Source organism: Hakea prostrata, chromosome 7 (genome assembly GCF_041222555.1).
Source record: "Hakea prostrata isolate BN-2017 chromosome 7, UWA_Hpros_2, whole genome shotgun sequence".
NCBI classification, from domain to species: domain Eukaryota; kingdom Viridiplantae; phylum Streptophyta; class Magnoliopsida; order Proteales; family Proteaceae; genus Hakea; species Hakea prostrata.
This window is the reverse complement of record NC_142606.1, coordinates 5,060,330-5,083,671: the sequence shown is the minus strand read 5'-3', so window position 1 is coordinate 5,083,671 and position 23,342 is coordinate 5,060,330. Positions and strand designations below refer to the sequence as shown.

The window sequence follows — 23,342 nt, the reverse complement described above, 5'->3', positions numbered from 1 at the left end:
TACTTCTAGTTAAAGAACCAAGCTAATCTATATAAAAGGTCTCAAATGGTGCTCCTTATTTTGAAACAAAAAGGGTTTGTGAGGTCATGGATGACAACAGTTGCCAACCTACATGCTTGTTCATGTGTTTTTATGGGTTGAGTCGAGGTCGTACAAACATATATTGAATTTGTCACAGTAGAATTTAGCCCAAATGATTCAAAGATTAAGGAGACAAAGCCAAATGTTCCTCTATCATTAGTGCAGGTTTACTACTTTAATTAAAATATAATTCTTATTGTATCTATGAGTACACATTTTTTTCTTATTATATTCAATGTCTGTTGATTACATTAATGGAGTTGCATAAGCCAGCTTATACATTGTGTGATCTTCTTTTGAACAAGAAAACAATTTCTTTTTCAATCTATTGCAACCCATAATATAATTGGCAACAACTTCAACGAAGATCGATGAGTTTCATCAGTGCAACCAACCTCTTTACCAGAACATATCTTACCCAGTTTTCGATTGGATTAGTAGTAACATAAGTATTAAATCTTTCTTAATTATCAGGTAATTGATCTTACGTAATGGATGATATCATCAAACTGCGCTTAAAAGAACCTGATGAGCACTTTCAAGTTACAAATACGTTGGAATGCTGTCCCCGTTTACATTAAATCTCGATTAGATAGTTGTAAACTTAAATTAGATTTGCTGGAGATGGTAGATAAGTAGTTAAAGTAAGAGAGCCTCATCGATCAAAGAAAATAAAATTAAACTTGATCCAGATATAATAACGTTAAATGCTTATGAAGTTACATAGCATAATGTAGTGGTAGCATAATGATTTCTTAATACTAGATCGATCTGTTTTGTTCTAGTTGTCCACCATACGTACCTTTAATGGAAACTAGATGGTTTCCTTATCTTCAACAACTCTAGCATCAAGAACAACAATATTGACAAATGCAGGTATTCAAATACTGTAAGTATCAAGACTTATAGGGACTAAAGTTGTATTCTGTAGTGGAGGCGGATCAATGAGGTTATATACTTATATTGCAATGGATGATGGATCCTTGTTCTTGTCAAAATTTTCAAATCCCCATGCAACTTTATACAAGTTATGTCCATATATAGATGGATTGGATGATCTGTGTTGAGTTATGGCAAAGAAGAGCTAGGTTTTCATTCACGCCTTCATTGATTATGCGAAGTAGGTAAGTCTGGCCTTGTTGTGCTAGCAGCTTGAAAGTTCCTGCAAAACATGCAAAGATTGAAGGACTCAGAAGAAGAAATCTTTGTGACAATAACAACAAGAAGCTTGTCCCAAATAAATAAATAAAAAATATGCAAGGATGAGAATGAATTAGTCCATACTCAATACGATGAGCACCTCCTTATAAGGCTTGGGAAAGGGATATGTGGATCCGGGCTTGGGAAAAATGAGAATAGGCCCATGGACTGTGGCCCGACCCAATCAGCATGGGCATGCCACCAAAGGGTTCCTTCTTCTGTGGAGAAGATTACATGGTACCTGAACTGGGCTCCAGGTTTAATTTCACATTGTGTGATACGTTCAGGCCCATCTCACCATGGGCTTCACTCCATGCCCGGGAAAAAAAAGCAAGAATTACCAGTGGATGGTGATTGTTTCTCCTCTTTGGGCAAATAATGGAGGCCCAGGAAATTGCCCATTAGCAGTCAAGATGCCTTCGTGCTACATGGTCTTGTGTAGGGTGTTTTTTCATCTGCAACACCAAATTAAGGGCTTTTTTTTAAATTTTTTTTATATATATTTGAGAACAAATTCTTAGAGTTTGGGAGTGAGGAAAAGAGGAAAAAAAAAACAGGCTTTTCATATAAAAAAATATAAATTTTTACTATTATATCCTCAATTTGCATTTGAATTTTAAGTTACTGCAAATATGAATAGAATGAGTTTTGAATGGGAGTTTTTCTATTCTTTTACACAAAAATAAGATCTATATCAAATAGATTAAAAAAATAAAAATAAAAAAAAAGTCAGAAAATGAGAATGAGAATGGGAACCAAAGCCCTAAAGCTACGTTATATTTTTCATCTCCTCCCCCTAGAAAACAGAAACCCAACACAAGATAAGGATTAGAGTTCATGAACCTGACAATCTATTCGGGAAACTAAGAATGAATGGCCATGGGAATGGATGGAGAGGAGATGAGATGTGGTGGGCTGGAAATTTAGCCCATGGTAATAGCGTTGGGCTTTTAGTTCATGGTAATAGATTGGATTTAGAACTACAAATAATGGGCCAAAACTTGGCCCATTCACAGAACTGCAACAAAAAAATATGGGGAGTTGAAAGGAACAACAACATTTCAGCAGAAAAAAATCCAGATGGTGGTGGATATTTCATATTTCCATGGATAAGTTACAAATACAATCTTGTAAAACAGAACCGAGTGGGAAAACGCTTCCTAAGGACTTGCATTTATTTCTCATCTCCAAATCTCAAACTCGGAAATTAGAAAATTTTCCTACAGTGAACTCTTCTGACCAACACTGAAGCATCTGTAATTACAAAAACAATTCTAAGACTACCAAGCACACAGATACAAATAGGAGAAACGGATCAAATGGTTGATCAACATAGGGGGAGATCTGCAGGTGGAGGCACCACTTGAGTTCTTGGGGTCAAACCGTTCTTTGTTATGAACACAGTATCCATTCCCCACGTAAGATGACGCTCCAAATGGCAATGCATGAACCACACCCCTGAAAATTATCAACATTCGTTACAAAATTAAATTTGTAAAAGAAAATAGAGTGGAAAATTGAATATGTAATGAAACATAACTAGAATGGTATATAAAAAGTATATTCATGAGCTTTAGTAAAACTTACCAGGGTTATTTGCCTGGAATCTAATTGCGATCCAACCGTTCTTAGGGACCAAAGCAGTATTCTGGAAAGGGGGATCAATAAGGTTATACCTCAATGGATCCTTTTTCCTGTTAAAATTCCCAAATCCCCATCCAACTACATAGAAGCTATGTCCATGGAGATGCATTGGATGGTCTTCCCCTGCAACTAAGTTTGTCCCTTGCAAAACAAGCTCCACAGCTGAATTATAATCCAGTACCCTCACTTCAGTACCTGGCCTTGATATTTGTAGCTGTTGTGGTAAGAAATTCCCTGTAAAATTGAAGATAAAAGGTGGCCTGTTTGGGAAAGATTCACCAAACACCTTGATCATGTCTTTGTAGTAAGCTTGCAATATGGAAACAGATGGGTTCCGGTAAGTTATGTTGTTCATGCTTGCTGCAAATCTTGTTCCATTGGGCCCTTGACATGTACTGTTGTTTCTGCTACCGCATGGGAATGTATTAACAGAGATGGTGCTAATCAATTTAGTGTCCACCTTTAATGGTACTGCTGCTGGGTGATCTTTACTAGCTAAGCTCCTAAGAGCACCGGTGAAGGCGACCGAGGATGCCGTGTCATTGAAAAAGGGAAGGTAAGGCAAGGAAAGGAATGAAGATGGGGTGTATTGATGACCAGAGTATTGGAGAATTGCTGTGGTGGTTGTGTTGTCAAAAGTAACTCCTTGCCCACTTGAATAAGCCCTTGCAGCCATGTAGTAGTGATTTGGAGCTTGGTTTGCTTCTATGAGTGCATCAATGGTCTGACCTGGGGGTATTACTATGTAATTTGTTGTTAATGGCTTGGTGTAGCTTGCATCTACTCCTACAACTGTGAGTTTGTGTTGAGCTATGGCAAAGAAGAGATTGTCATTCATCCCTGCATTGATTATTCTTAGAAGATATCTCTTGCCTTGTTTTACTGTCATTCTGAAAGTTCCTGCAAACATATGTATTGAATGACCATAAGAACTAGGAAAAATGGCTTAAGCCCAGCAGAAATGCTTGAAATAAGAGGAGTTTACCTTGTTTTGAGCATGGGTATAGATCACCTGGTTGTCCATTAATGGTGAAAGCATCAGACACCATAGGTGCTCCTCCTGTTCTTAGGACTTGCTGGTATACCTGTGCTACATCTCTCTTCCACCATTCTCCTGGAAAAACCTCGCAACATTTTAGATTTACTGGAGAAGGAAAATATGAATGTTACAGTGGGAGCTAAGATGAGATTGAAATAGGGTTCCATACCCAGTAGGATAGGCATCTCCCCATAAGGCTGTGGAAAGGGATATGGGCTCCCAACTTGAGGGAAAATGATGATAGGCCCATGGACCGTGGCCCGATTCCAAGCAGAATGGGCATGCCACCACAGAGTTCCTTCTTCTGTGGAGAAGATAACCTTGTACCTGAATTGGGCCCCGGGTTTAATTGGGCACTGTGTGACATACTCAGGCCCATCCCACCATGGGCTTCTGGGTTCTGTCACTCCATGCCTGAAAAATAGCTCACCGTTAACAAATACAAACTTTCGAGTTTGGATATATAACACAAATGAACTAGGGTTTTGATTTCTACCAAAAAAAAAAAAAAAAAACTAGGGTTTTGAAAGATACAATTTATTACCAGTGGATGGTGATGTTATCGTTTCCCTTGTTAATAACATCGACGATCACTGTTTCTCCTTTACGAGCAAACAATGGTGGCCCTGGATATTTCCCATTAACAGTCAAGATGTTCTTTGTGCTACCCAGTCTCGTATAGGGTGTTTTTTCAATCTACAACAACAAAAGCTTCTTACAATGAACACAAACCAGAAGCAGGAAATTAGGTACTATGTACTACAATGAGGTGATATTACTTACAACAAAGGTGTAATGAGACTTGGCTTCGCATCCAAAGAGTTCAAGAAATAGTAGCAAACCCAGAAGCTGCAAGATCGAGCTCATGTTTCTTATGCACATTTCTTAACAGAGAAGGTGTTCTTTCTTCTTCTCGATCACCTGTACTCTTAGATTGATTGATCAGTGTAGCTTCTTGTGCTATTTATATAGGTTTAGCTCTGTAGACACGTATGTCTGAATTGGTTTTGAAAAATAAGAACATATATATAATAATGAACTTAAGTGGGTTGATCAAAAAAGTAGTTTTGCTTGTCGCTTCTTCTTACACTCTTTAACCACTTTGATAGCTTAGAATAATCCCCCTTATAAAAAGCTAACCTAACTACTATACTATGAAATTAAATTCCTCAAAATCTTTAATGCAGTTGGGTAGAAATTCTTATCTTGTCAAAAGCAGTCCTACAAAGTTAACTATTAGAGGATGACAGAAGAATAAGAATGAGAAGCCAATGCATTACAGTCGAAGTTAAAGGAAGCCATTAATCCTTCTTCTTCTTTTTCAAACTTTCAATTTTTAATGCTGACAACCAGAACCTACCCAACTAATGGTGGGCTAAGAATGGGTATTTATGCCATATTGATTGATCTCATGGGTTAGTGCAAAGTTAGAAACATTGGTGTTGTCGCTGTAACTTGGAGTCTTAACATTAGGTAGGTGAAATCTAGCTTCATTGTTCTTACCAAACCACAAGGGTGCTCCTGCTATTTCACCTCTCTCTCTCTCTCTCACTGCAACCCCTTCAACCCCTTAAAATTTTCATTCTCAAGTTCTCAACAAATCCTCTTAATTATTAGGCAAAAGTGTGGTATGGAAAGCTTAAAGAGAGTGGATGTAGCATCTTCTAACCCAGAAATATTCGGTGCTTCAACTAATCTTGACCCAAGTTGGATTAGCTAAGGAGTAATATCATTCAGATAATTAAGTTCACCAAATAACACACCCAGAAACCCAAAAAAAAAAAAAAAAAAAGGAAAAAGTGTGCCACAGTTAGTTCTCGACAATTTGACTAATAATGGACTGATAATCCAGAAACCAAAGCCCAAAGCAGGATTGTTGCTGTTGAACCTTCTCCCTTTCATTAATTCTTTTGGGTGGTTGGTAATCATCTCCTCAAAAATACCTAATCAGAAGAGTGTTACATGGTTTTCCGAGAATCCATAGGCCTAGCTGGTATAATATCCCAACTTGACCGCAAAAGTAAAAATGTCTTTCTTCTCACTCGAAAACTGAACTCCCACACCCACAGTGAAAACTGAAACTGTAAAACTGAAACTGCAAAGAATTTCATATTTGAACAAGACAGCTTTTCAATACTTGACGACCTTGTATGGATAGGAAGGACCACAAAATCCTTCATTTAGACTACTGTTTCTGTTTTTGAGTACTAAATTACTGATTTATTAAATTTATGACTCTTTTCTTCTGTCAAGAGAAAAAATCAATATGATATATATAGTTAGGGTGGTCCTGAAGAATCTAAAGTTTTCTACTTTCCCATTTCTTTTCTTTTAAAGTTGCAATTTGTTTGGTATGTACAAGGATGACCTAAATGGGTACGGTGATGGACCACAAGAATCTACATTTGTTGTCTAGAGTATTATCCATCAAACTAGTTAAATAAAATAAAATTAATTAAGCAATCCCTTGGTGACAAAATATAATATATGAATTCGATCTGAATGATTTATATATATATATATAATTTTTATGTTCACAAAAGCTATCATTAAATTAAGCATCACATCTACAAATTTCTTAATTTTCTCAAAAAAAAAAAAAAAGCCTTGGCTGAATCTAGATGGAAGCTTGTCAAAGAAATGCAATTCGACATCACATCTTATTTCCATTGAAGGAATAGTGTAATGGAATCCTACAAAAGTCAAAGGGGGCATAACAACTAAGCATAATAGAGCCTAATCTTACAAATATTAATGCAATACTTGAACTATAAAAACTAATTTCCTATCTCTTTGTAATCTGTATTGAGAAACTAAAATGCATCATCAAAGATTCCATTTTTCGACCACCAAATAGTGCCTCCTTTGCACAAGCAAAGGCCAGGGGAATTAGGGTTTCATTTTTTAGTTTTATTTTCCTATGTTCGACTAATTCGTAAATGGAGAAAAGATCCATATCATTTTGTTCAATTGCATTTCTTGGATGAAAGGCTTCCGTCTATTTCAACCAAAGGCTTATTTCTGTATATTTAGATTCTAAAAAAAACCCTTAACAATAAAAAAGAAAACTAATAAATGCAAACATATATCAATGTTCTTCATTAGAGTTACCCAAAAATTAATGGTTTTCATAAATAAGTGGCAAAGTGGTCATTTTCACGCGAGAATGAAAGAAAGATTGTGGTACCACGACCCATATAGCCAGCCCATGAATTTTAAGAGTTTGGGCTTGGGCCTCTTCTGTTCAAGTTCGATGAGAGAATTAAAGAATGGAATTGATCCAAGCCTTTCTAAATGACATGATTTTGACGATCTGGGCCCCTGATTGGCCAATAATAAATATATAAAATCCAAAGTCAAGCCGGTCCAAACCCAACCTGATACTTCAGCCCAAACCTGGCCCACCTTGGCTTCTGGTCTTAAAATCTCAGCCTAGGCCGACATACTAGCGAAATCCTAGCCCAAGCCCTTTGTAGCGAATCTGGATCTTCTACCCTTTGGGTAAACAAATGTGCTTTCTGGATACTTTTCCACTACATAATAGGAGTGGAGCCTACTTTTGAATACTGATAAAATGAATTAAAAATAAATTTTCAGTAAGCCTTAGGTGGACCCCTACCATTGTTGAGTGAGATAAAAGTGTTAAGGGAGCATATACCCCTCTGCTCATTGGGTAGAGGATCCAAACTCTTTTGTAGCTAGGGTTTTCTAGGGATCGAGGCAAAGCCCCATATATGTATAAAATGATTATCTTTCTCCTTAGATATAAAATGATCCTTGAGAATTAGTCGATGTACATAATCAACTTGAATTCCAAAAAGGAAAAAATGCTTAAGTTGCCAAGATCATAATAAGAGTAGAGAAACAAGATAGGATATTTGTAACACAGTAATGCTAATTAATGGTTTGTAGGGCTTAGCTAGTGGCAAGTTGAGTTGGTCTTGTCCTTGTTCAAACAATAACAAGTCAATGCAGGGTTAGTTGAGTGGTAAGATCCATACTTCTCAGTGGACAAGTCATGGGTTCGACCCTTGCGGGCATTTCTACTATTAAAAAAGCACTAGTTCAAAAAAAAAAAAAGACTCTTACAAGTCCAATTCTAAAGTTACAATGAAAGTCTAATCAACCAAGGCATTACCTCCAAAGAACTCACCTAACAGTAGCTAACACAAAAGCTGCAAGATTTTTTTTTGGGTGAAACTAATATTCATTTATTATTATGGCTTAAATTACATGGTACTCCCTTTTTTAAAATAACTTAATTACCCCCATTTAATATCCTTCCATACCTGATCCTTAAGTGGATCTCACTTCACCCATCTTCTTATCTCTCACTAGAAACAGCCCACTACCGTAAAAAACCACCACACCCTCTCCTTGCCGGCAACCACCGTCCACCCCCGTTTAATCACCCCCATTTCTTTCTCTCTCTAATTCCCACACTGGTTTTATCCCAATAATAGTAAGTGGCGTGTGAAAAATAATTTATTGGGAAAGAAGCTACAAGATGAAAGAGACGTTTCTCAAGCAATTACAAGGTCCTAGTGCCTGCTTATTCTCTCTTCTTTCTTATTTACTGAAATTTCTTCCCTAATCATTTTAGGCAGTTTGGAAGAAAATTTTTATTGTATTAAAGGTGACATTGGAGAGAAATTAACTTATCAGTTAAGGAATAGATGAACTCATGAAGCTGACAAGTCTACTCGGGAAAACTAAAGAATGAATGGCCATGGGCAAGGGAGGAGAGGAGATGAGATGTGGTGGGCTGGATATTTAGCCCATGGTAATAAGGTTGGGCTTTTAGTCCATGGTAATAGATTGGATTTAGAACTACAACTAATGGGCCAAAACTTGGCCCAGTTACAGAACTGTAATAAAAAGAACTCCGGGGAGTTGAAACTTGAAAGGAGCTTCGTCATTTCATCAGAAGAAAAAAAATTCAATATTTCATATTTCATATTTCCATATTTCCATAAGTTACAACTTTGTAAAACAGAACAGAACAGAACAGAATGGTAAAACGCTCACTTTCTAAGGAATTACATTAATTCTCATCTCCAAATCTCAAACTCGGAAATTAGAAAATTTTCCTGCGGTGAACTCTTGTGACCAACACCGAAGCATCTATAATTACTGAAACAAGTTTAGAATACCAAATACACACAGGCACAAACAGGAGAAACAGGAAGTGGTTGATCAACATGGTGGGAGATCTGCAGGTGGAGGCACAAGTTGGGTTCCTGGGGACAAACCGTTCTTTGTTATGAACACAGTATCCATTCCCCACGTAAGATGACGCTCCAAATGGCAATGCATGAACCACACCCCTGAAAATTACCAACATTCCTTACAAAATCAAAACAGTAGAAGAAAATAGAGTAGAAAATCTATCATGAATGAGCTTACAATCCACAAATCGGAGGAACAGGGTTGTAATAATAGAACATGTAATCTATAGTGAAACTTACCAGGGTTATTTGCCTGGAACCGGATTGTGATCCAACCGTTCTTAGGGACCAAAGCAGTATTCTGGAAAGGGGGGTCAATAAGGTTATATCTGAATGGATCCTTGGTCTTGTCAAAATTCCCAAATCCCCATCCAACTACATAGAAGCTATGTCCATGGAGATGCATTGGATGGTCTTCCCCTGCAACTAAGTTTGTCCCTTGCAAAACAATCTCCACAGCTGAATTATAATCCAACAGCTTCACTTCAGTACCTGGCCTTGATATTTGCAGCTGTTGTGGCAAGAAATTCCCTGTAAAATTGAAGATCAAAGGTGGCCTGTTCGGGAAAAATTCACCAAACACCTTGATCATGTCTTTGTAGTAAGCTTGCAATATGGAAACAGATGGGTTCCTGTAGGTTATGTTGTTCATGCTTGCTGCAAACCTTGTTCCATTGGGCCCTTGACATGTATTGTTGTTTCTGCTACGGCATGTCAATGTGTTAACAGAGATGGTGCTAATCAATTGAGTGTGCACCTTTAATGGAACCATGGCAGGGTGATCTTTACTAGCTAGGCTTCTAAGAGCACCGGTGAAGGCGACCGACGATGCCGTGTCGTTGAAAAAGGGAAGGTAAGGCAAGGAAAGGAATGAAGATGGGGTGTATTGACCGGAATATTGGAGAATTGCAGTGGTGGTTGTGTTGTCAAAAGTAACTCCTTGCCCACTTGAATAAGCCCTTGCAGCCATATAGTAGTGATTTGGAGCTTGGTTTGCTTCTATAAGTGCATCAATGGTCTGACCTGGGGGTATTACTATGTAATTTGTTGTTAATGGCTTGGTGTAGCTTGCATCTACACCTACAACTGTGAGTTTGTGTTGAGCTATGGCAAAGAAGAGATTGTCATTCATCCCTGCATTGATTATTCTTATTAGATACCTGTTGCCTTGTTTTACTGTCATTCTGAAAGTTCCTGCAAACATATGCATTGAATGACCATAAGAAATACAGAAAATGTCTTGAGCCCAGCAGAAATGCTTGAAATAAGAATGAGTTTACCTTGTTTTGAGCATGGGAATAGATCACCTGGTTGGCCATTAATGGTAAAAGCATCAGACACCATGGGTGCTCCTCCTGTTCTGCGGAGTTGCCGGTATACTTGGGCTATATCTCTCTTCCACCATTCTCCTACGATCGGAGACAAAATCTCAACATTTTAGAGTCGTTGCAGATGGAAAATATGAAGGTTACAGTGGGAGCTAAGATGAGATTGAAATGGTGTTCCATACCCAGAACGATAGGCATCTCCTCATAAGGCTGTGGAAAGGGATATGGGCTTCCAAGTTGAGGGAAAATGATGATAGGCCCATGGACCGTGGCCCGATTCCAAGTAGAATGGGCATGCCACCACAGTGTTCCTTCTTCTGTGGAGAAGATAACCTTGTACCTGAATTGGGCCCCCGGTTTAATTGGGCACTGTGTGACATACTCAGGCCCATCCCACCATGGGCTTCTGGGTTGTCTCACTCCATGCCTGAAAAATACCTCACCGTTAATAACAAATACAAACTCTGGAGTTTGAATATATAACACAACTGAACTAGGGTTTTGAAAGATATTATTTATTACCAGTGGATGGTGATGTTATCGTTTCCCTTGTTAATAACATCGACGATCACTGTTTCTCCTTTACGAGCAAACAATGGTGGCCCTGGATATTGCCCATTAACAGTCAATATGTTCTTTGTGCTACAAAGTCTCGTATAGGGTTTTCTTTCAATCTACAACAACAAAAGCTTCTCAGTTAAAAGACACAAACCAGAATCAGGAAATTAGGGTTTCTATACAATGAAGTTACATTACTTACAACAAAGGTGTATTGAGCCGTGGCTTCGCATCGAAGGAGTTCAAGAAATAGTAGCAAACCCAGAAGCTGCAAGATCGAACCCATGTTTCTTATGCACATTTCTTAACAAAGAAGGTGTTCTTTCTTCTTCTTGATCTCCTGTACTCTTAGTTCGAATGATCAGTGCAGCTTCTTGTGCTTTTTATATACTTTTAGCTCTGTAGACATGTATGTCTAACATAAATATAATAACGAACTCAGGTGGGTTGACAAAGAAAGGTAGCTAGTCCTGCTTGTCGCTTCTACTTACACTTTTTAACTACTTCGATAGCTTAGAATAATCCTTCTTATCAAAAGATAACCTAACAACTACTCTGAAATCAAACTTTGTTATTGCTTTCCTCAAAATCTTTGATGCAGTTAGGTAGAAAATTAACTTTGTCAAAAGCAGCCTTACAAATTGATAAACTATCCATTCGAATTAGAAGAATAAGAGTGAAAAGCCAATGCATTACACTCCAAGGTAATGGAAGCTATTAATCTTTGTTCTTTTTTCTAAGTTTCAAATTTTTTTTTTTTTTTTTTTTTTTCTTTTCTGATTACCAGAACCTACGCAACTAATGGTGGGCTAAAAATGGTTACTTATGCCACCTTGATTGATCTAATGTGTTAGTGCAAAGTTAGAAACGTTGCTGCTGTCGCTGTAGCTTGAAGTCTTAGCATTAGGTAGGTGTCTTTACATTCATGGCACGATTACTTGTCAAACGCCTGGATCATTGCTCTTATCAAACCACAAGGGTACTCCTGCTATTTCACCTTTCTCTCTGCAATCCTTAACCCTTTAAAATTTTCATTCTCAAGGTCTCAACAAATCCTCTTATTAGGCAAAGTATGGTATGGAAAGCTTAAAAGAAAGTAAGTAGCATCTCCTAACCCAGAAAATGTCAGTGGTTCAACTAATCTTGACTCAAGTTGGATTAGTTAAGGAGGAATATGATACAGTTAATTAAGTTCACCAAATAACACACCCAGAAACAAAAAATTAAAGTGAACCAAATTTAGTTCTAGACAATTTGACTAGTAATCCAGAAACTGAAGTCCAAAGCAGGATTGTTGTCGTTGAACCTTCTCCCTTTCCCCATTTCTTTTAAGTGGTTGTTGATCATTTCTTCAAAAATACCTAATTTGAAGAGTGTTCCATGTTCCATGTTCTTCGGGACACATAGGCTCAGACAAAGATGTGAAAGGACGGAAGTTTAAACGTAATACCTCTTCGATGTTAATGCCCCTCTATATAAGAAGCTGATACCACTATACTTAGTAAGTGAAACGATAGGAATGTCTTTATTCACACTTGAAAACTGAACTACAGTTGAAACTGAAACCAGCAAAGAATTTTATAATTGAACAGTAAGGCTTTTTAATACATGATGACCTTGTATGGATAGGATGGACCACAAAAATCCCCCAATTTAAAGTAATATTGTCTATCAAAGCAGTAAAATAAAATTAAGGTTTGCTTTGTTTCTGTTTTAAGTACGTACTCAATGATTTATTAAATTCATAACTTAAAGTTGTTTTTTTTCCTTTTTTTCCAGGAGAAAATTCAATATGATCACTTAGTGAGTGGTCCTGAAAAATCTAAATATTTCCATTTTCCCATTTAGTGGGGATTTCTTTTCAAATACTTTTTGATCAGTTAAAAGTTGAAGTTGCAAATTTTTTGTATGTATAAGGATGATCTATATGAGTACGATGATGGACCACAAGAATCTATATTTGTTTTTCAAAAGTATCAGCTACCAAACTAGTATAATAGATGACAAATCAAGCAATCCTTTGGTGACAAAAGACAATATGAATCTTCTACGAATGAAATTTATAGAAGAAAAATTAATGGTCTCATGCATGAATACCTGGCTGAGAGAATAATTTATGCGAAAATGACAGGAAGGGTTAGGGTTTAGGGTTTTTGGGTTACTACGGCCCATCAAGGACAATCTACATAGCCAGCCCATGAATTTAGAGTTTGGGCTTGGGCCTATTCTGTTCTAGTTCGATGAGAGAATTGAAAAAACTGACTAAAGTCGAGTCAGGCCATACCCAACTTGATACTTCAGCCCAAAACTGGCCCAGCTGGGCTTCTGGTCTTAAAATCTCAGCATAGGTCGACACTGGTGGCAAATCCTAGCCCAAGCCCTTCATAGCGAGTATGGATTTTCTACCCATTAGAATAGACTTATATGTGCTCCCTTAACACTTCTCCACCACACAAGAGAGGTAAGGCATACATGCATCTAATGGCTGAGAAAATGAATTAAAGGTGGAATCCCCCAGTAGGCTCACATGAGCCCCACCCCTACTGAGAGGCAAAGAAGTGTCAGGGAAGCATTTACCTCTAGAGGATCCAAACTCTTTAGATTCGAATATCTTTGGGATGAGAGCAAAGCCTCATATATGTAAAAAGTTATCCTCCCCCCCTTTAGATATAAAATTATCCTAAAAATTAATCGTGGGACACGTAAACTGACACAGATGAACCTAAGATCCAAAACTATCAAAATATGATTTTTGCCCTAATCACAATACAAGTGGAGTAAGAAGATAAGTTGCAAGATCACAAAAAAAGTGGAGTGACAAGATAGGGTTTTTGTCATCCATTAATGCTAGTTAATGATATATATAGGGTTTGAGTTGGAGTGGTCCTTGCTCACACACTAACTCTTACAAGTCCAATTGTGGCAAAAGAGGCCACAATTAGAGTGGGTTAGCAACAACAGTGCAACTCATGCTGCCATGCATGATTTCCCATTGTTGACTCTCTACTCTCACTCTTGTCTTTCTCTTGGCCACACCCACCAGAGAAATGAATTGGTGGAGACACCACATTAATATGAACATGATCAAGTCTGCAAGTGGATGTGAAATTTGAGGAAGGTTGAGAGGAAAACTACCAAACTCACTAGACCCACCTGCCCAATCCCAGAATCACGAGCTTCACAAGGATTTGCCGTTTTTGGACTCCCAACCTGGATTTTTCATATGCTGGAATCACAAAAAAAGAAGGAATCTCCTCTTTTCTGATGCTTATCTTTGAAATTTCAACTGATTGCAGTATCTGGTATTGGTTCTATGAATTGAATGGTTAGTGTATCTTGGAAGGGAATCCAATCTCCACTTTACTAAGGACAAAGACATGAACATAAACCAAAGTCAAAAAGTTTATTCGTTCTATACGCCACTAATGAATGAAGGTTTGGCATTATCTCCTTCATTTACATCGCATTAATAACAATGATAATGACCTATAAGGAATGGATGTGGACACACACAAGATTAGCAGCCCATGCGCTTCATATCAAATTCTCACTTTCTAAGTGACTGCTAATTAATCTCATCTTCCATTAGAAGTACTGGGTTGGCCTTTGATCATTTGACATTCACTTGTGTATTAATGAAGGTGCAACAACACAATGAGTTGGCGTTTTCATGCAAGTCTCAAAAACTCAGACTTCAAAGGGGGTTTTGACCTGACTTACTTTGGTAAGCAAAGAGGGCTTGGGCAACTTCAGTGACCTGACACAGGGTTTGAGATTTTTGTCTTTTAAGTCTTTGAGTGAAAGTTTCTAGACTGACCACCGGGGGTGGTGGTCTAGTGGTTCCAAGCTCACTCTCAAGTGGTTTGGTAAACTTCATGTCTCAGGTTCAAATTCCCTCTATTCCTCTGTTTCTTGCATGAGTCATACCGGCTTTTGTGGACTATACTAGGCTTTCGGTGGGGCTCCGCTGACGGGGCTAGTGCTTGCGCTGGTAGTACACAGGGCTAATGCTTGCATAGGTTGCATTCGATAAAAAGTCCGAACATTGCGTAGCGGGGGGCGCTAGGTCGCCCCTACTGCATCCCCTCTTTTGTTTACCAAAAAAAGAAAATTTCTGCAATGCATTTAACCGATACCCAATAAAAAAATTTCTTTTTTTTTATAAACATTGCATGCCATATTATTTTTGTCTTAAGTCATATAACTTGAGATTTAAGATTTGAAATTTTTGTCTTTTAAGTTATCTAATTGATTCGCTCATGGTCCAACTAAGTTCTGGTCGATCTGGTTCATTTGCTTGATTGTATGTACTGTATAAATTATTATTTTTTCTTTCGTGACTTCTTAGTGTGGGTGATTTAATTCCCAAAACTTTTTTCACGGTCAATGTGGTCGTCGACCTACAAAAGAGGGATCTTTGGTTGATTAATTCTTATTAATTTATGACAAACTTACACCAAAAAAATTAATTTATGACAAATGATTGTCCATCTACCGAAAAAAGACAAATGATTGTCCCAATTTAGGATATATACAAAAAAACGTTTATTTCCAAAAATAACATCTTTATTCAAATTCAAACTTTTGAATAAAATACAACCAAACAACAGTTGTTTTCTTCTGTTTTTTTCTTGGTAAACACCAAATTAACAACAGGTTGATTTTCTTTTTGTTCTCCATCACAATTTCTCTGCCTTCACAAGTATTTTCCAAGCCAGGAAAGGATAAAATTTATTACACACAAATTTCAAGTACTATAAATTACACAACACAATAGAGATCCTAAAACTAAACGAGCCTTGTGTCCAACACCCACGTCTATAGCAAATTCTTAGAGCTCTCAACAAGGTGGCAAGTATCCAGGTTTCCTTCGAATACTAGTTGGCCAAGATTTACCATTCTTCACTATAAATACTGTGTTCATACCCCAGCTAGTGTGTCGCTCCAGATGACAATGCATGAACCACACCCCTGAGAAAGCGAATGTCAAACCACACATCAGAAATCACATTCGTCATGTAAAAAAACAGACAAAGTCCAGATCCTCTATCATTAGAGTGCAGGTATGTACTATTCTGACATTTCTCCACTGCACAATAAGGATGGGTTCCACTTCTAAGTACTTACAAAATAAATCAATACCGAGACCTTTAATAGATCTTATATGGACTCCATCCTTATCATCTAGTAGAAAAGCATAAGAGAGCATATACCTCTCTCTTAAAGGGAGGTGATCTGAACTCGTTAATTAAAACAAGAATTAGTGATCTTACCAGGGTTGTCTGCTCGGAATCTAATGGCAGCCCATCCATTCTTAGGGACCCCAACAGTATTAATTTCGGGAGGATCAACCAAGTTGTATCCTTTGGGATCGGAGGTCTTGTTGAAGTTCCCAAATCCCCATCCAACCCAATAAAAGCTAAACCCATGAAGATGCATTGGATGGTTCTCTCCTGAATTCAAGTTAGTCCCTTGAAACACCACCTCCACCGTAGAATTGAACTCTACCACCTTCACTTTCGTCCCCACCGTCGGAGTTGAAAGGTTCGACGGCAGTTCATCGGCCGTGAAATTGAAATAGTAAGGTGGTTCATTGGGAAAATCAGCCTCATAAACCCCTTGGATCTTATTATAGTAAGCAAGAAGTATGTCAATTGAAGGGTTACTGAAACTAATGTTGCTCATGCTAGCAGAGAGTCTTGAACCATTGGGTCCATCACATGAGCTATTAACACAGGGCAATGTGTTCACAGAGATGGTCGTATAGACTTGGGTGTCAACGGTTTTAGGGACATCAACTGGGTGAGCTTTACTGGCTAAGCTTCTTAGACGCTTGGTGTAGTTGGTTGCTGCATCAGTATCATTGTAGTAAGGGAGAGTTGGGAAAGAAGGAGTTGACGGAGCAGTGTAGGTGCCATTGTATTTTATGATTGCTGTGGTTGTGGAGTTATCATAGGCAACTCCTTCCCCACTAGAATAAGATCTAGCAGCCATGTAATAGTGACTTGGAGTTTGATCTGCTTTCAAGAGACAATCCATGGTTTGACCTGGGGTTATCATGATGTAACTGGTTGTGATGGGTTTCAGGTAGCTTCCATCTGATCCTACAACCGTGAGGGAATGGTTTGCCACTGCGAAGAACATATCCTCATTCATCCCTGCATTGATGATGCGAAGAAGATAGGTTTTCCCTTTCTCCACTAGCATTGTGAAGGTCCCTGCAAGCAGTTAAAAAGCTCATTAGCAACACCAGCAATTTAATTTTTCCAAACACAAAATACATTCCAAAATGTCCCTTAGATTTCATTACTAATTCTATTAGAAAATTCCATTAAGTCATGTTTAATTAGATAATTTCATAATTTCTAAGTTGCTCTTAATTTCTTGTAACTTTATACTATTGTTCTCACTAGAATAAGAACCCTAAATTTCATTTTCTTTCTTTTTCATGAGTTATCTTCCTTTGTCATTTTATATTAAAAAATATAGGATAATATAACTAAGAATATATTCATCTTTTTCTCTAGATGATTAATAGCTCTAAAAAAGGGGTAACTGCTAATTTGGCATTTTTGTGAGGTGTCTACGTTTCTCATCATCTTAGAGAGTTAGAGTGTTCTTGAAATTTTCTCTAAATTTTTTATTTTTACCCGTTCATTCTCTCTGAAGCATAAACAGTGTACCAGCCGAGTTAATCTAGGGTGTCTGATTAAGGTTCTGGTCCGAATGGGCGTGGTTCAAATATCCCTCTCATCAACCAAAAAAAATATCCCACTCAACATTTTCTATGAATTTTTGTTTCTTCTTTTTTCCAATCCGTTCACCTGCTTTTGAGCATGAAAAGAGATCTCCAGGTTGTCCATTAATGGTATGAGCATCAGAGGTGTTGGGCTCTCCTCCACCTTCAAGGGCTTCTTCAAGTATCTGCATCACATCTCCTTTGTACCAGCTTCCTGCAACAACAAACAAGGGCTTGTTTATCAGCAAACATGGTTTTCTGCAAGTGCTTTTGCTTACAGTAACTTACCAATGATGATAGGAACTTCAGAATAGGGCTTGGGAAAAGGGTATGAAGTGTTAAGCTTGGGGAAAATAAAAATTGGTCCATGAACTGTGGCTCTCGACCAGTCACTGTGTGCGTGCCACCAAATTGTTCCTTCCTCCGTAGTGAAGTTTATCTCGTATGTGAAGTTCCCACCTGCTTGGATCGGGCACTGCGTTACGTACTCTGGACCATCTGACCATGGATTTCTCGGCTGCTTCACTCCATGCCTGTCACCATTAATTCACGATGATCATAGCAGAAGGATTTCAAGAAAGTAAAAGATTACAGAAGATTCAATAGAGGTGTTCATCATTCTATTCAATTAACGTAAAAGCAGATGGCAAAGAATCAACCATAAAGTAAAGGATAAGAAATGAGGTGTTCATCGTTCTATTCAATTAATTGTCGTATTCTATGTGTCTACATCATCATTTCCTCAATTAACTGTCTAATTAAGGCTGGCAGCTTTTCAGGACTTCCTTTTTCTTGACACTCTCAAGCTCCTACCTGTTTCTTTTTTGACTTTCCATCAATTGAGTAGAAGTCCTAAACACCTAATCCCTTGTGAGTGGTTCCGGTTTGCATCAATTAGTTAAACACAAAGATTGAGATTTCCTTAAATAGCAAACCCAAATTCTAAATGGGGAAGAAAAAGACTCGTACCAGTGCAAAGTGATATTATAAGTTCCATGGTTGACAACATTGATGAACACTACATCTCCTCTTCGGACATGTATAGCTGGCCCTGGAAATTGCCCATTTACTGTCAAGATTTTCTTGGTGCTACACAGTCTGGTATATGAAGCTTCAGTGACCTACATACCAACCAATTAATGTATTGTTCAGTAAAACCATTCAAGCCTTCACTGGGTGGTGCTGTGTTTTGTGTGTGTTTGTGTACGAAGGTGCCTGCAGATATGTAATATGATGAAACATAGTGATGGCAAAGCAAGCCTAAAACTGCAAGATCAAAGGAACCCATGTCGACTGCAATTTACAACCTTGAAATTCAATTAGAAGCTAAAATGATTCAGTTAACTTACATTCCACTTATAGTGGTAGGTCTCTCCCAAACCCAAGCAGAGGATTTCCAAAAACACAAGCACCAGAAGCTCAAAGATGAGACCTTTCTTCCTCATGAGCTCCATCTTCTCTTTCCTCTCTCTATAGCTTCTAAAATCATCTTTCAATGGAGGGGTTTTATAGAGTTCTTTTTGGTGGGTCGATCAACATAGGCATGCCTTGTACTCTACACGCGGAAATAGGATAAAAATACAATAAGTGTTTAATGTTTGAAAACACTAGTGCTCGTCCTTTTCCGTAACGGTGAAGAGCCACCAAAATTCGTATCTTTTTCCATCCTTTTCACGTTCCAATCTCTCAAGTTGGTTTTCTATTCACTAAAGCAATCTAGCCAGCCTCAAAATCAGATACGTTTTGCATCCACTTAAAAAAATAATAATAAAAAAAAAAAAAAACTAAGAATTAATATGTATATTTTTTTGTTGGAACCACATTTTCACAATCTTTCTACTTGTAATTAAGCGACACTCAATAGACAATCATATGATTAAAGTGAGACAAAGTCAGCTTATTGAGAAATTTAATGTATACTAGCTGTAGATGCTATATTAAGTTGCCTAATTTCAAAATCATTACCTTGGCTCACAGCTGTTTAGAATTTTTTGTACTGTTTGGGTATCAAGAGTCATAATATTTCCTAGCTTAAGTTTATCTTGAAAGCGAAACTGATTAGTAACCTTTTTTGAATGGCTGCTCAAAAGCATATCATGTATACGTATTATTATATATACCAAATTTTGGCTTACACCACCAAACTTTACTGAACCGTTCGGTTTGGTGCATCTTGTCTTGAGCCGTATTAAGAAATCTGGAAGAAACCTATTGGCATACACTTCCTAGGATGTGACTTTTCTTTGAGACATTCAATAGATATTAGTGACTAGTGAGATTCACTAGAAGAATCGTGCAAATAGGGCAGGCCCTTATGTATAGAGGGAGGGCAAATCGTTTCCTTCTTTTCTGTCACTATTCACCGTCTGTTCTTTTTTTTACTGCACTAGATTTGCACCCAATAATTGAATTGACGAGTTAGTATTCTGACACCAAGAATGGACAAGCCTGAAAAGCCAGAAGCCTGGGCGCATCAAGCACGGGTCTTCTTATTTGAGTGCGTAGATGGCTGACTGGGTGTGTTACAGTCAACATAAGGTAGCACCCCGAAAATAGTGAGAAGATGGAAGACAATATGTTTCTGGTTACAAAGTACATCCAAGCATTAAATTCAAAATTTAATGCTTTGTTCATACGCGTTAAGTACTTAACACTCATCATAGGGTTATTAATCGATCCTAATCCTCTTGGAGACTGCTTCTTTATGATCTATTAGGAGTTTAAAAAGGGATACGTAAAATCAAAGGATAATGTATGTTCAAATCACTGACAAGATCTAGGGAAAGGTGTATCAAACCCATGACTTTTCCAGCAAAATTTGGGTCTTGGCTTGTCCAGCAAGATCTCATTGACTCTCCAACGACTACCTAAGAAACCTAGAATTCTTTGGGCATGAACTCCTCACAAGGAGGATTTATATCATCCGAAATTTGACTAGATCGTCTAAGGTAGCTTTCCGTCCATAGAGGTAGTATACTCTCACCATTCTTATTGTTTGCAAATAGTTGGTTCGTAGCTGATTTGGGTTATATTCGATCCAACTTAGGAGAAGACAAATTCTAGAGCAACATGTATCTAGCCTATAAGAAAAACCATGGAAGTGGGAAAACCATGATAAAATTTCATTAGGTATCTCTCTCTGTCGGTCGATAAAATTTCATTAGGAAAACCATGATTAACTTGCTTACATTATGTGGTTTGTCATTCAAAAATAAGGAAGATAGAGCCATAATTAATTTGAAGAAGGCAGAGGCCTAACTATTGGGTTAGGCTGTGAGCAATTTCAATGATTTAATTTCCACTTAGAAACTTCTAAAACAAGGAATAAGTGATATTATACAAAAGTGCTACAAGTAGAATCTTGATTTTCTATCCACATGAAAAGGAAAATTTCCAATCTACATGATTGGATTCAGACATTTAAAAAAATAAAATTTTGTTTTCTAAGAAAATTCTGGAAATGTAGGAATTTAGATTTCCTCACCAACAATGAAACAAGGCTTGATTCCATCATGAAACCTGAATTGTGCCTTGCACTTTATGTTTGTGTGCAGCAGCTCGGCAATAGGACAAAGCTAAGCTGTGAAATGTGGATCTAGCTAGGTTGGTGCATGTGAGGTGGTGGTGCCCAACGTTGGATGGACCCCACATGGACTCCATTAAATCTAAGCCACATAAAAGAGAAAATGCAGATTTTACCAATATAAGGAAAATAAATCAGTTTTTTCTTAATCAAAACCAAACCACTATTTTGTGCTCTGAGATGTTTGGAAAGCTTCCTCTTTATGACTTGATTGTAGGGAATTTTTTGGGCAAACTGTCTAAGACTGGATTACCTTCATGCACTCTGAAATTGAGCACTTAACACTTGATACAATTTGGAATACATTGTGTTGGATAATATAGAAAGCTCAAAATTCTTTTCTTTTTTACAAGAAACAAATTTCTTTGAAAGGTTCTTTGAAAGGCTCTTTGAAATCCTTTTGGTTTTTATTTAATGATGTGATTTCAATGCTTTCAGCTGATGATTCTATTGGTCAGCAAGCTAATTCATATTTCCTGTGTCACCATCCCTTGTTTCCATTTTCAAGTGTTTGTAGACAGGGCTTGGGAGAAATGTAGCAACAAGGGAGGTTGTGGGTGTGTTCTGTGGGACTTTCATGGGGACTAATTCTTGGTAGCGAAAGCCTCTTTTGGTAGAGTTGTTTCAACTTCAACAATTAAAATGGAAGCAATTAGAGATTGAATTTTGTTAGCACTTTCACTTAGCGTTCCTAAGCTTGTTGTAAAATTCAGACTGTAAATCTGTTATTGATGCTGTAAACGGGCATGGAATCTCACTGGACTAGGTAGGAATTTGTTTATTAAATGAGTTTCTCGTGCTCAAGAGGGCTTTTAGTTCTGTTGTCTTTAACTTTATTAGCAGGTCTGAAAACTGCTTATCAGTTAGCAAACTTTATTGCTCGTGAGTCGTGAGACAGAGCTTTTTAACTTTTTTAGATGTTGGTCGAACGGTCCCCCCTTGTTTATGTCGGACATGTATTTTTCGGGTCTTGCTTGGGTCGGATCGAGATTTCAGTCGACATTTCAATCTCGATTGTCAAAATTCAAAGAGATTTCGCATCCGACGGCCGAAAATTTTCTGCCTCTAGGGCAGTTTAAAGAGCCTAACATAATGGCCGACCCCCGTGGCCCCCCCCGCGGTGCGGGACCCCGGCCCGGGGGGCCGGCGCGGGGCGGCAACATAATTAGTTTGTTGGACGAAGAAAAAATAAATTGAATGAAGTTTTTGTGATGAGCATCCAACCACGTTGTTCAGGACAACAGGCTGGCAACATCTATTGCGTACGGAGGAAGCAGTAAAGAGAGAGAGAGAGAGAGCGTGCTTGTTTACTTGTTTGAACGCCCTCATGATGAGTAGTAGTAGCTTTGGATCCGTTGTGGATCGATTCGATTGCAAGTCGACTTCAACCTCTGCAAGTGGATGAATATGGCAGCCCATGTGGTCACGACAAGAGGAGAGGACACCTTGTGAGTTGTGAAGGCTTGCCCATGTGCTCAATTCAGAACCTTACCACAACACGACACGACACGACACTATGAAGGCACTTTTTATAGGGCCAAACAAATTGTTTATGTTCACTCGCTCTCGCACGTTTATGTTTCTGAATCCATTGGGTCTTATTATAATGACCTGATATAACAAAGCCGAGGTAATCGACTTTTCACCTTTTCATTATAAATTTATAACTAAGTAAATATTGTTTAGTCTGCTGCTTTAACCAATTAGTACATTCAAAGTTGAGATGGCCGAGTTGGTCTAAGGCGCCAGATTAAGGTTCTGGTCCGAAAGGGCGTGGGTTCAAATCCCACTCTCAACAAATATATAATTTTGTTTTCAACTAGTTTTTATTTTCTTTTCCTAGAAAAACTCCTGGCTCAATTTCTATGTGTGAAATATTAGCTTGCCCTTTTCCCTCATCTTTTTGAAATTTCCAAAGAATGACCGTTTGGCTTTCTCTCCA

At 37.9% G+C, this 23,342-nt stretch overlaps 2 protein-coding genes and 1 non-coding gene across 3 annotated transcripts; 1 reads left to right on the top strand and 2 right to left on the bottom strand.

Moving 5' to 3' along the window:
• Positions 1–2,372: 2,372 nt before the first annotated feature.
• Positions 2,373–4,884, bottom strand: LOC149009223 (laccase-14-like). Its single transcript, XM_089162242.1, has 6 exons — positions 4,748–4,884; positions 4,509–4,660; positions 4,134–4,378; positions 3,911–4,039; positions 2,869–3,825; positions 2,373–2,739 (listed from the first exon to the last, which is right to left on the bottom strand). Exons 1-6 carry the CDS (start codon positions 4,844–4,846, stop codon positions 2,609–2,611), a joined length of 1,713 nt encoding a protein of 570 aa, XP_089018368.1. The 5' UTR covers positions 4,847–4,884; the 3' UTR covers positions 2,373–2,608.
• Positions 4,885–8,976: 4,092 nt separating this feature from the next.
• On the bottom strand, positions 8,977–19,316 carry LOC149009222 (uncharacterized). The gene is made up of 13 exons (XM_089160978.1): positions 19,167–19,316; positions 18,787–18,938; positions 18,106–18,350; positions 17,903–18,031; positions 16,352–17,296; positions 15,924–16,049; positions 12,569–12,637; positions 11,281–11,381; positions 11,043–11,194; positions 10,703–10,947; positions 10,473–10,601; positions 9,433–10,386; positions 8,977–9,291 (listed from the first exon to the last, which is right to left on the bottom strand). The coding sequence occupies exons 1-13, from the start codon at positions 19,269–19,271 to the stop codon at positions 9,161–9,163; spliced, it is 3,483 nt and encodes a 1,160-aa protein (XP_089017104.1). The 5' UTR covers positions 19,272–19,316; the 3' UTR covers positions 8,977–9,160.
• Positions 19,317–23,117: 3,801 nt separating this feature from the next.
• On the top strand, positions 23,118–23,198 carry TRNAL-AAG (transfer RNA leucine (anticodon AAG)). Its single transcript has one exon. It is a non-coding gene; the product is annotated as a tRNA-Leu (tRNA).
• The last annotated feature ends 144 nt before the right edge of the window (positions 23,199–23,342 follow it).